The 13,830-nt window shown below is 43.3% G+C and overlaps 1 protein-coding gene across 1 annotated transcript in view; it reads left to right on the top strand.

The window, feature by feature from the left end:
• Positions 1-13,530, top strand: part of LOC134965682 (nicotinamide N-methyltransferase-like) — a 29,524-nt gene extending 15,994 nt beyond the window's left edge. Inside the window, exon 3 of the mRNA XM_063942002.1 lies at positions 12,072-13,530. Within this exon, the coding sequence (XP_063798072.1) occupies positions 12,072-12,492 (421 nt within the window). The 3' untranslated portion in view covers positions 12,493-13,530. The remainder of the gene's footprint in view (positions 1-12,071) is intronic.
• The last annotated feature ends 300 nt before the right edge of the window (positions 13,531-13,830 follow it).

Raw genomic sequence — 13,830 nt, 5'->3', positions numbered from 1 at the left:
CCAGGACCTCTTGTCATTAGTCCTTAGAGCACAGGAGCAGGCTCCTCCAGACCTTCCAGTAGGTCTTTTGTTTGTGCCTCCTAGGTTAAGACAGCGAGTGTTCCTGGAATTCCATGCCAAGAAGTCGGCAGGTCACCCGGGTATTGCCAGAACTCGGGAGTTACTATCTAGGGCGGTGTGGTGGCCCTCGGTGGCTAAGGATGTGGATCAGTGGGTTCGAGCATGTGACATCTGTGCCCGAAATAAGACTCCTAGAGGGGTTCCTGTTGGCCCATTACATCCACTCTCTATTCCATCTAAGCCATGGACCCACATTTCAATGGATTTTGTGGTTGGACTTGCCCAAATCCTCGGGGATGACAGCCATCTGGGTTGTCGTTGACAGGTTTTCGAAGATGGCGCACTTCGTTCCATTGGTTGGGCTGCCATCGGCCAGACGCCTGTCTGAATTATTTATGCTGCATGTTGTGCGTCTCCACGGGTTGCCACTTGATGTGGTTTCTGACCGCGGATCCCAGTTTGTGGCCAAATTCTGGAGGGCATTTTGTTCAGATCTCCAGATTTCTGTCAGCTTGTCGTCAGGCTACCATCCGCAGTCTAATGGGCAGACTGAAAGGGTGAACCAGTCCTTGGAGCAGTTCCTCAGGTGTTATGTCTCCAAGTGTCAGACTGACTGGGTTGCTCATCTGTCCATGGCGGAGTTTGCCTATAACAACGCGGATCACTCTGCTACAGGGATCTCTCCCTTCCTTTGTGTGTATGGGCATCATCCTAAGGCCAATTCTTTTGACCCCCTGGACTCCACGCCTGGTGGTTCCTCTGTGGTTTCGGTCCTTAGAGGTATTTGGAGGAAAGTGAAGAAAGCCCTTGTGTCTGTGTCATTAGTGACCAAAAGGGTTTTTGATAAGTGGAAAAGACCCTGCAGCTTCAAATTAGGAGACTTCGTCTGGTTGTCTACCAAGAATTTGAAGTTGAGACAGCCATCTCATAAGTTAGGCCCCCGGTTCATCGGCCCTTATAAGATCACCAGGGTTATCAATCCGGTGGCATTTCAGTTAGGTCTGCCCTGTTCTTTGGGTATCAATAAAACATTTCATTGTTCCCTTTTAAAACGGGCGATGAGTAATCCTTCTTCCAGTGGAAGACCTTCCCCTCTTCTGATACGTGGCCAGAGGGAGTTTGTTGTTGAAAGGATTCTTGACTCCAAGATGGTGCAGGGTCGGCTGTCATTTTTGGTGCACTGGAAGGGGTATGGCCCGGAGGAGCGGTCGTGGGTGCGCAGTTGTGATCTTCATGCCCCCAGACTGATACGCTTTTTCTTCTCGCAGTTCCCCGATAAACCCGGTGGTAGGGGTTCTTTGACCCCTCGTCAGAGGGGGGGTACTGTTAGGGTCTCCTGCCCTGTGCTGCCACGTCGTCATGGCAACCGGGAGACAAGTGCTAGCGGAGTAACCTGAGTGCAGCTGATACTCCGGTTCGGGTCTTTTGCTGTGCAGTGGTTACAGGCTCTGTGCACGGCAGGGGATCCGGTGATGGTTTTTGTGCTCACAGTCTGTGAGGTCTGAGTGGGGCGTGGACAGCACCTGCTTTATAAACCCTCTTCTCAGGTTAAGCAGATGCTGCTGAATCTTTGTTGGTTAGTTAGTTCCTGAAAGTTAGCCAGTACTGTTTAGCTTTGTATTTGTTGTTGCTTACTGCAAATAGGCCTTGGGATTTGGTATTACACTCTGCCAATCCAGACCTAGCAGTAAGACTGGAGTCAGTCATTTAACTTGCTGGGGTTCTTTTGCTACTCTGTGAACTTAGCAAGTTTGCGGCTGTATTCTCAGACTTGCCTGCCTAAATCCTTTCTCACTGTGCAAGATATTCAGGTGTCAGTTTAGTGGCAGTAAACTGAACCTGTGCACTGCAAGTGAGGATTAGGATTGTGGAGACTCTCCTTGTGTCTATCATTCCATCTCTGACCAAGGAGTTTACTGCCACACCCGTTGGTAACCCTTTAGGGTTTTGCTGTTGCCCTTAGCAACAGCATTTCGTGTTCTCTACGTATTAAAACACAACATCTTGCTTTTTCCATCTGAGCATTCCTAATACTAAGGAGACACCAGTTTCTTAGCCTTTGGGCTTCTCTGTTCACTTTGTGTTTATTTTGTTACCCTATCACCTTCTATGTACGTAATGTCATATTCCCCAGTCTGTCTGTGAGTTCATTTGTTTTGCATCCCTATCCGTTCAGACACCAGTACATTCCTGCATGCACTGGTGTGCATAACAGTTTAGACACCAGTACATTCCTGCAGGCACTGGTGTGCATAACAGTTCAGACACCAGTACATTCCTGTAGGCACTGGTGTGCATAACAAGAATTTGGGGATATGTTATTGATTAAAACCTTGTGACTAAATCACTGAGATATCACAACCTCCCCAACCCGCAGGCTGTGACATGTGGCTGATAGTGATCATAAATTCACCAATAACTGGATTCTTTATTTGGAACAATTAACTGTCCCTCCTGTCTAATAGTGACACTTTGTCAGAAATATATTGGCATGTGATATTACTAGAGATGTGCGGCAGACACTTTTTGGGTTTTGAGTTTTGGTTTTGGATTTGGATCTCCTTTTGTGTTTTGGTTCTGGATTGGTTTTTACCAAAACCAACCTTTCGGGTTTTGGTTTTGGATCTGGAATATTTTGGGAAAAAAACATAAAAACAGCTAAATTCAAAGAATTTTGGGGTGTTTTTGATTACAGAGGCACACGCAATCAGGAACAACACAAAAGCTTTCACCTCCACTCATATTGATGTGGAACTGAAAGATCTTCAACCAAGCAAATACAGTATATAACTACCACATTACTGGGCAAACTGAAAACTAGGGACCAAAGCCTCAGAATTTGTACCCCCTTCTCCATTTTCAGGGATTAATATAATCTCAGATTTAATGCTGGGATGCAAATAAACAGGTGTCTACCACAGGATCAAGATTGGATATTTTCCCCACCATGGAGTCTGGAGACATATTTTGTGAAAATCTTGTGGGTTTCTTTCTTTCCATTTTTATTTACATATTTTGTGGCAGATGCCTTATTTTCGTTTTTCTCTGCTCCCAGTTACATACATGTGAGAATACCTGTTACATGCATGTGAGCATACCTGTGTGTCTTGTTTATTTTATTATTTTTTATTTTTAAATAAACCAGCCTCTTAGATGTTTTAGCAGCCCCTCCTGAGCCCCCATAGTAGCCCCGGATGGGGCAAGTTGAGTTCAGGTGGGTTTAGTAAAGTACTAAGCAGGACTGTGCAGTGAATTGTTTTGTTATTGAGCCCCTGCCCTAGTGGAACTTACCACTCTACAGTCCAAACTCATTTCATATTACAAGTAGGACTGTGGGAGGAAGCAATGCTAACCTCTGTGTCACCATCATGCCTCAGCCTGGCAAGACAGATATCTTCCTGGCTTTAAACCACCATGAGACTCCATACTGGGCCATATTCAGTAACTGTTTGTGCCTCACAGGATCTCCTTACCCATCTAGTGCTGAAGTGCAATAGAAAGCTAATGCAATGCAAAATTAGAGCTATGCACCAGACATTTTTTGTGTTTTGTGTTTTGGTTTTGGTTTCGGTTTTGCGGTCGTGCTTTGGATTCGGATGCATTTTGGCAAAACCTCTCTTAAGATTTTTTTGTCAGATTCAGGTGCGTTTTGGATTCGGGTGGTTTTTTATTAACCCCCCCCCCTCCCAAAAAAAACCCCCAGCTTAAATCATAGAATTTGGGGGTCATTTTTATCCTATAGTATTATTAACCTCAATAACCATAGTTTCCACTCATTTCCAGTCTATTCTGAACACATCACACCTCACAATATTATTTTTAGCGCTAAAGTTTGCATGGAGGTCGCTGGATGACTAAGCTAAGCGACCCAAGTGGGTGGCACAAACACTTGGCCCATCTAGGAGTGGCACTGCAGTGTCAGACAGCAGAGGCGTCACCAGGTGTGGTGACACCCGGTGCGCACCCCTGATGTACTGCCGCGATCGCAGCAAAAAGGGGCGTGGTCTTACAGCTAGTGGGCGTGACTTCGCGGATACCGGGATCGTCACTCTGGGGGCGTGCCCAGCATCTCCGGAGATGCTGGGCTTCCCCCAGAGACGGTCTCAGTGTGCTGTCGGCTCCTCTGCTATGACAGGAGCCGGGTGCTGTAGTGGAATTTCACACTGCACCAGACAGGATGGCACTTGAAAAAATAGTCCACAAACAGCACATGATGCAAAGTGAAAAAGAGGTGCACCAAGGTCGCTGGATGGCTAAGCTAAGCGAAAGAAACACCTCAATATCACAGGAATTATTCATTCTAATCTATGGAATTATTTATTGGTCCAAATCACTGGAAGAAAATGACAAAATCACTAGTATTAAAATCCAGTATCACAGGAATTATTTGTTCCTATCAATGGTATTATTGGTCCAAATCACTGGAAGAAAATGACAAAATCACTGGACTTAAATGGCAGTAATGTCGGAAATTATATCAAATGGCAGTACCACTGGACATATACGGAAGTGTCAGACTTGATGGCACTTTAAAAAAAACTTATTTTTTATATGACAGGGACAAACCCACTGTCCTAACAACTGGCAGTGCTGATTAAACAAACAGCCATGGGGAAACTCCTGAATTCAGTTTCTAACCCTTGGTAATAAATTTTATTACCCGGGATATAATAATAATCACTAAGGCTTCCCTGTAATGATGTAGATGAGATCCCCCCCAGTGGACCCCCACATGGAAGTCCTTCCGCTTCACACTGAGGATGCTAAGGGAGTAGAATCCAACCTCTGAACCCGTGCACCTGTAGAGGGTGCAGATTTTCTGCTCTTTCTATGGCCTAGCCTCATGCAGAAGTAGGCCCTCCCAAAATTTCTCGATCTGGCAGCCCAAGGGGACTGCATCAGAGAAGCAGAGTTACGTCTTCTCATTGGTGGTGCTGCGGAAGGATTTGTATTCAGAGTGTCCCCAAGTGGTGTCTCACCTGCGATGGGGAGGTACCTCTTGGATTCGGTGTCTGCGTTACATTGGCGGATCCAGAGACCTTTTCGAGCCGCTACTGTCATGGAGGATGCTCTAGAATTCATCAGCCCGATGTCCCTCATGGCTTTCACCATGAATTTAGCCAAGTCCTTTATGTGACCTAGAATCAAGACAACATCATCCCTATGGATTGTATCAAGGTCTTCTATTAAATTGTCTGGCCATTTCAACATAGCCCTAGCTACCCAAGTGCATGCAATAGTGGGCCTAAGGGTGGCTCCAGTAGCTTTGTAAATGGATTTTAGAGTTGTCTCTATCTTGTGGCCAGTCAGCTCCGTTAACGAGGCCAAGCCTGGTACAGGTAATGTAATTACCCCTGATGGCCTGGACACCAAAATGTCCATTATGGGAGGAATCTCCCATCTCCTTCTATCCTCCTCAGGAAAGGGATATGTCTTAAGTACTTTATTGGGAATGTGAACATCCTCTTCTGGGTTTAACCAGGATCTTTCAAATAGAGTATTCAACTCTTTCGAAACCGGGAATGTCATTAATGATTTTGCAGTTAGCAATCAAGAATTTTCCTCTATTTGTATAGGTATTTCTAACACATCCCTAATGGCATTGATAGATTGGAATATAAAATTCATCAATTTATCATAGTGCCCCCCTCTAACTTCTGTGTTGATCCCTGTGTCGGCATCGATGTCCGCGTTGGCCTTCAAGACCTGTGTATCAGGAGCTGAGGGGGTCCTAGATGAAATGGACTGATCCATATCTAGAGCATTTTTTGTAGCTTTTTCCCAGCAACTTAATAGAGTATGCCCTAATGAACTCTGAGGAATCTTATTTCCTAGGCTATCCAGCCATTCTGTCTCCATCCTAATGGGATGAAAACACTCCAGGCAATCCTGAGTACCTGGTACAGACTCCTCTGAGGAAGAAACCTCCACAACCTCCAAAACATTTTGTTCTGACATGACACTGACCAGTGATACTGAGCACTATTCAGGATACTAGAACTGACACTGGGCAGCGAGAACAGCACTAGACTACTGTACTGTACCAGAATATACTGGTCAGTGGTTACCACAATGCAGCAATGATAACAATGAGCACAGATATTGAGCACTGTTCAGGATACTAGAACTGACACGGAGCAGCAAAATACAGCAATGGACTACTGTACTGTACTACCATATACTGGTCACCACAATGCAGCAATGATAATAATGAGCACAGATATTGAGCACTGTTCAGGATAATAGAACTGACACTGGGCAGCGAGAACAGCACTGGACTACTGTACTTTACTACTATATACTGGTCAGTGGTCACCACAATGCAGCAATGATAAAAATGAGCACAGATATTAAGCAGTGTTCAGGATAATAGAACTGACACTGGGCAGCGAGAACAGCACTGGACTACTGTACTGTACTACTATATACTGGTGAGTGGTAACCACAATGCAGCAATAATAATAATAATAATGAGCACAGATATTGAGCACTGTTCAGGATAATGGAACTGACACGGAGCAGCAAAAAACAGCAATGGACTACTGTACTGTACTACTATATACTGGTTACCACAATGCAGGAATGATACTGAGCACAGATATTGAGCTGATATTGGGCTATTCAGGCAGAGCACATAGCCACGTCCTCTCCGCTCAATCTACAATGCACGAGTGAAAACGCGCGGCTCTTTATATGGAATCCGAATCTCGCGAGAATCCGACAGTGGCATGATGACGTTTTGCCTCGATCGGGTTAACCGAGTAAGGCGGCAAGAACCGAGGCTGCCTCGGACCCGTGTAAATCACGTGAAGTTCGGGGGAAGGGGGGGGGCAGATCTCCACGAACTTTACCTGCTCATCTCTATGCAAAATCACTGAAACTCTGTTCTTCTAATACCATGAAGTCTTGCGATAACCCTATGCAGCCCTTAGGAAAAGAACCTTGTACAACAAATTCGCATTTTGCAAATAAATAATCCCAAAATGTGGAACATTACTAATAAATAAAAATTAAGGTTGACTAGTTGGAGTCATTCATTTGAGTGAGTCCCTAACATGAAAAAATTGAGAAGAACTTCTCTATATTGCTCCTGCAAAAAATCTCTCTTTTACCTCTCTAGTATTTGCTCTGGATTATGATTCTGTCTCTTCTGAGACTGACTGACTTTGGCTACAAATGTGGTCTCATTGGAAAACTATCCGTCAAAATTTCCATCTTTGCAGCTATGTTTTCTCTAATCTGTTTGTGCTGTTGCAGCTTGTTTCAAATTCTGCTCTAGGCTTAAATTTAAACTCAGGATCAATTACAGTAGCAACCGTGGAATTATACGGCAGCACCCCTGGACTTATACAGTATAGTCAGCACCCCCGAAGAATTACACATTACAGCAGACAGACAACAGCACACCTGGACTTAAATGGCAGTAGGACAGCACCCCTGGACTGATAGGGTGAATGGGCAGTGCTCCATATAGGAAGCACCCCTGAAATTATGTGGCAAAGAAAAGACATGCAAGATGGAATTGTCCTTGGGCCCTCCCAGCCACCCGCATGTTGTATAAACAAGACATGCACACTTTAACAAACCAATCATTTCAGCGACAGGGTCTGCCACACGACTGTGGCCCCCACAAAAAAAGAAGCAATTAATCTCTCCTTTCACAAAATGGTGCTAGAGAGGCAAGATGTTATCCTCATCCTCAGATTCTCCCTTCAGTGTTTACATCCTTATCCTCACAGAGAAATAATATTTAAACAGACTGTGTCATTTAAGTGTCAGTGGACTGCTTACACTATTACCTAAAGTTTCTGAACTTGGCAATCACTTGATTGGCAATGATGAAAGCACTGCAGGTGACGTATAAGGGAGGATGTTCCTCGGTGGATAACATCCTTAGCCCTACTTATTATGGATTGACAAAGGCAACACATGCTTTGACACTTGTCCATATTTGTGGAGAAATAATTCCACACCGAAGAGAGTGCTTTATTGGTATTTTCTCAGGCATGACAAATGGGCTTTTTCATCCCATGGCCAAAAACTGTCTCCACTGGTGCCTTATTCAAACAAACCACATCACCTTCAGAATCTTCATCTTCAACTTCTTCCTCTGCGCCAGCTATACCCATGTCCTCCTCATCCTGGTGTAGTTCTACAGTGACATCCTCAATCTCAATATCAGCAACTGGACTGATGGTGCTCCTCCCAGCACTTGCAGAGGGCGTGCAAATGGTGGTATTGAAGGTCAGGCCTACACATTGCAACCGTGGACACTCTTGGACTCTCTTTGGGGATTTGTGTTATATCTGAACGCACAGTAATTTTTTTTCCTGTAACATAGTAACATAGTAACATAGTATCTGAGGTTGAAAAAAGACGATTGTCCATCGAGTTCAACCTATTTGTGGTGTCCTATGCATGATGATTTGACTAAAATTTCTGACTGATGCTGCTGTCAGCCATTGCATTTTATCCCTATTTATAGTAACTATAATGCATGACTATGCACCATACCCCTGGATATCCTTATCCAATAGGAATTTATCTAACCCATTCTTAAAGGTGTTGACAGATTCCGCCATTACAACTCCCTCGGGCAGGGAATTCCAAACACGTATTGTCCTTACCATGAAAAAGCCTTTACGCCGTATTGTGCGGAATCTCCTCTCCTCTAACCTGAGCGAGTGTCCACGAGTCCTCTGTGTTGATCTAACCAAAAACAGGTCCCGCGCAAGCTCTGTGTATTGTTCCCTTATATATTTGCAGATGTTGATCATATCCCCTCTTAGTCTCCGCTTTTCCAATGTAAACATGCCTAGTCTTTCAAGCCTTTCCTTGTATTCCATCGTCTCCATGCCCTTAATTAGTTTGGTCGCCCTCCTCTGTAATTTTTCAAGCTCCAGGATATCCTTTTTGTAGTACAGTGCCCAGAATTGTACACAGTATTCAAGGTGTGGCCTCACTAGTGATTTATATAACGGGAGTATAATACTCTCATCCCTAGCATCAATACCCCGTTTTATGCATGCTAATATCTTATTAGCCTTCTTTGCTGTAGTACTGCTTTGGGTATTACTGCTTAGCTTGCTATCTATGAGGACACCTAAGTCCTTTTCCAGTACAGAATCCCCTAATTTTACCACATCTAGTAGGTAGGTGTCATTTTTGTTCTTGTTACCACAGTGCATTACCTTACACTTGTCTGTGTTGAAGCGCATTCTCCATTTGGCTGCCCATGCTTCTAATTTAACTAAGTCGTTCTGAAGAGACTCGACATCCTCCTCTGTATTTATAGCCTTACACAATTTGGTATCATCTGCAAAAATTGACACCATGCTCTCTAGACCTTCTAGTCCTAATACTGAGCCTTGCGGCACACCACTTAGCACTTCAGTCCAAGTTGAAAAAGATCCATTAACCACAACGCGCTGCTTCCTATTATCTAACCAGTTTTTGACCCAAGTGCATATTGTGCTTCCAAGCCCTGATTCTTGTAGCTTGTAGATAAGTCTCATGTGTGGTACAGTATCGAACACTTTGGCAAAGTCTAAAAAGATTACATCCACGTCTTTACTCTGATCTAGGTTTGCGCTTACTGTTTCATAAAAGCCAAGTAAGTTGGTTTGACAGGATCTGTCCTTCATAAACCCATGTTGATTCCTTTTAATGACATTATTGGTTTCAAGGAACTTCTGAATACTATCTCTTAGAATACCTTCCAATACTTTCCCCACTATAGATGTAAGACTAACTGGTCTATAATTACCTGGTTCAGCTTTACTTCCCTTTTTGAATATAGGCACTACTTCCGCTATACGCCAGTCTTTGGGAACCATACCTGATAAAACTGAATCCTCAAAGATCAAAGATAGCGGTTTTGCCAGTTCAGAGTGAAGCTCCATTAGAACCCTTGGATGAATACCATCGGGCCCTGGTGATTTATTAATCTTTAAATGTTTTAATCGGTCACAGACTACTTCCTCGCTTAAATAAGTACCAAGTAACAAGCTTTATTTTTTTATATTTTTGAGAGGGAGGAGGGCTTCCATCTTCATGAGAAGCTGAACCACCAGTCATGAACATAGGCCATGAACATAGGCTATTTTTAATATTAATTTTTGCTTCTTGGGATTTACATGCCCTCTGACATTGGGTATTGGACTTAGTAGACGACGTTGATGGAATTGCATCGTCAATGTTATGACTGATGGCAGCAGCAGCTTAAACACTAGTACTAGGAAATGGAAGTGGTTCCTGATCTTTCACTATTTTTTACTCCAAACTTTTGTTCTCCATTTTATGGGACAGCAACCCTTTATTATTTCATTTATTTTCACAGCACTCCTGTATTTATACAGCATACAGGACAGTGCCAGCACACCTATATTTTCACAACACCCCTTTAATTTTGCAGCATACAAGACAGGGCCATCACCCCTTTATATTCACAGCACCCCAGTATATTTACAGCATACGGGACAGTGCAAGCACCCCTGTATTTTCACAACACCACTGTAATTTTACAACATACAAGACAGGGCCAGCACTCCTTTAAATTCACAGCGCCCCTGTATTTTTACAGCATATGGGACAGTGCCAGTGTTCTTTTTTTAATAACAGCACCCCTGTATTTGGTCAGTGTTCTTTTATTTTAAAAACAGCACCCCTTTGTTTTTACAGCATACTGTACATGACAGGGCCAGTGTACTTTTATTTTAACAACAGCACCCCTGAATTTTTACAGCATGCAGCACAGGGCCAGTGTACTTTTATTTTAAAAACAGCACCCCTGTATTTTTACAGCATACAGGACAGACCTGTGTACTTTTATTTTAACAACAGCACCCCTGTATATGTCAAGTGTACTTTTATTTTAACAGCAGCACCCCTGTTTTTTTACAGCATACATGACAGGGCCAGTGTACTTTTATTTTAACAACACCACCCCTGTATTTGGGCCAGTGTACTCTTATTTTAACAACAGCACCCCTGTATTTTTACAGCATACAGGACAGGGCCAGTGTATTTTTATTTGAACAATAGCACCACTGTATTTGGACCAGTGTGCTTTTTTTAAATAACAGCACCCCTGTATTTTTACAGCAAAAAATACAGCACCCCTGTATTTGGGCCAGTGTACTTATATTTTAACAACAGTATCCCTGTATATTTACAGCATACAAGACACGGCCAGTGTACATTTTTTTTTCATTGCACCCCTGTAATTTTACAGCATACAAAACAGGGCCAGTGTACATTTATTTTCTTTGCACCTCTGAATTTTTACAGCATGCTGGACAGGGACAGTGTACATTTATTTTCACTGCACCCCTGAATTTTTATAGCATACAAGACAGGGACAGTGTACATTTATTTTCACTGCACCACTGAATTTTTGCAGCATACAAGACAGGGCCAGTGTACATTTATTTTCACTGCACCACTGAATTTTTACAGCATACAAGACAAGGCCAGCTCCCCTGTATTTTCACAGCATACAGAAGGACAGTGACCCTGCCCCTGTACAACACAGTGACAGCCAGGACAGCAACACCCATGTACAGCTGCAGCAACCCTAACAGTACATGAAACACCAGTGATAGCCAGGACAGTACCCCTAACATCACAGGGACACAACAGTGACAGTACAGCACCCCTAGAAAGCACACACTGACACTTCCCAATGCCACCACCCACAGAGAGACAGAGGTCCGTATCCCTCATTCTCCAAGTCTGGAGTTAAAATCAGGTGATGCGCGGCTGTTTATATGGGATCCAAAACTCGCGAGAATCCGAGTACACCTGGAAGATGAAAGGGTGCCTCATTGAAAGTATAGAATACTGCCCAATCTCTACCAGTTTCGAGGAACCCTTCCAAAAAACAAACAATGCCTCTCTAAATTATACCTTCCCACCTCTTGGATCTCCATATAAAATGACATCTTATTTCTCATTTGGTAGTATGGCTAGTCCTAGATCCCAATGAACCTTATTGTGTTTGTATATTTCAGTGACCAGTGTCAGGACAAAGACATAATGTTGAAGACGGCAATAACAAAGATCATGAAATGTGACATTGACAATGAGAATCTCACAGACCCGGAGGTGCTCCCACCAGCAGACTGTGTCATCAGTACATTGATGTTGGATTTCATCAGCAAAGACCAAGATGATTATATAAGTAATTTCAGGAAATTTGTGAAACTGCTAAAACCTGAAGGATACCTAATATTGTTTGGGTCTTTAAATACAACTTATGGGATGATTGGGCAGGAAAAGGTACATGTGTGCAAATATGATGAGAAATTTGCAAGAAAAGTTCTCATTGATGAAGGGTTTGTTATTGATCACTGTGCAGTCCAGAAAAGAACATCTGTGAGTGACCTTTCTGACTATGAGGAAATTCTGTTTATTACAGCTCACAGAGAGTAATAAGGGCCTGATTCTGAGTCACATGTTACACTATGTCGGGCGCATTTGAATTTTTTTATACTATGCAAGTGTCTTATGCATCTTTATTGTGTTTGTATAGAGTTGAAGAAGTGATTTTTGACATAAGCACTTAGAAGTGTATTGAAAATGCATTGGCTTTTCCCAGGGGTGGTTACAGAGAGGAGGGGGCCATGTGCAGGTCCTGTGTGGGCCTCCTCCTCTCCTATGGTTTAGTAGACTCTTGATTTGTGCCATAGTTTACTCTGCATGCACAGGTCTCTGGGAACATGGCACCTGTGCCTTGTTTCCAGCATTGTCTCTTCTGAATGTGCACAAATCACAAGGATAATGGTCACGGCGAGCACTTTCCGTGTGATTTCTGCAGCCAACGCCAGGACAATAGAGTGATAAGTATAATTATATGGGTGCAGGGTGTGCGGTGTGTGGGCTTGAAAACAGGGGGCGTGGCTCATAATCACATAATTCTCATGAAGCCATGCCCCCTTTTGTGAGTCTATATCCCCTTTTTGGGCTCAGGAGTCCCTAATTCACCATGGAGCATGTTGGGTGGTATGTACAGTATGTGAGTGTCATGGAAGTTTTGTAGTCATGTTACTGAAGTGACTGCGTACACGGACGTTTAGACACTCACATTGGAGGTCACACTCAGATAGAAACTCTGCACCTAGCATGGGGCTGGAGTAAGTGTCTATGATGTGACTGATGGTGACATGTAATGATGTACTGAGCGGTGTTACAGTGTCTACAGATGCTGGAGGTCAGTGTCTCAGTCCTGGCACAGTCAGTCACAGCTTGTACACCAGGGGAAGGGCTTCTACCCTCATTATCATATAGTCGCAGATACAACTACACCAACAGAAGCGGCCGCAGCGTGTGACTCAGATCAGCCCCTACTGTAAGTCTGAGATGCAAATAGACATAAATACACCAGATCTTCCTGACAATGTGTAAATGATAAACCTTATTAATAAATAATCACATATATTACTGTACATTTATATTGAGCTGATGTTAAAACCTGATCAACAAATAAAGTAATTGTCATTTCTTGCAGGTTACTGTTTGATTAAAGAGTGTGAGATTCATGTGTGATCTGTGAGTAGTTCTGTCACCCACCAGGGATCATTGTTGTCATTCGCTCAGCAGACTTATACTTACTACAATAACCCACATATCATTTTATTATCCCACTGATATCTGACATAGAGACAAGGAATAGATGAGGATTCATGTCACAGAGAAAAAGAGACTATAAATGACTTTAGAACTTAGAGGGTCATTCAGATCTGATCACATGCCAGGTTTTTTCACTGCGCT

Source organism: Pseudophryne corroboree, chromosome 10 (genome assembly GCF_028390025.1).
Source record: "Pseudophryne corroboree isolate aPseCor3 chromosome 10, aPseCor3.hap2, whole genome shotgun sequence".
In the NCBI taxonomy this organism is placed as follows: Eukaryota; Metazoa; Chordata; class Amphibia; order Anura; family Myobatrachidae; genus Pseudophryne; species Pseudophryne corroboree.
The sequence above is the reverse complement of the archived record's forward strand: the minus strand, read 5'-3'. Positions and strand labels throughout refer to the sequence as shown.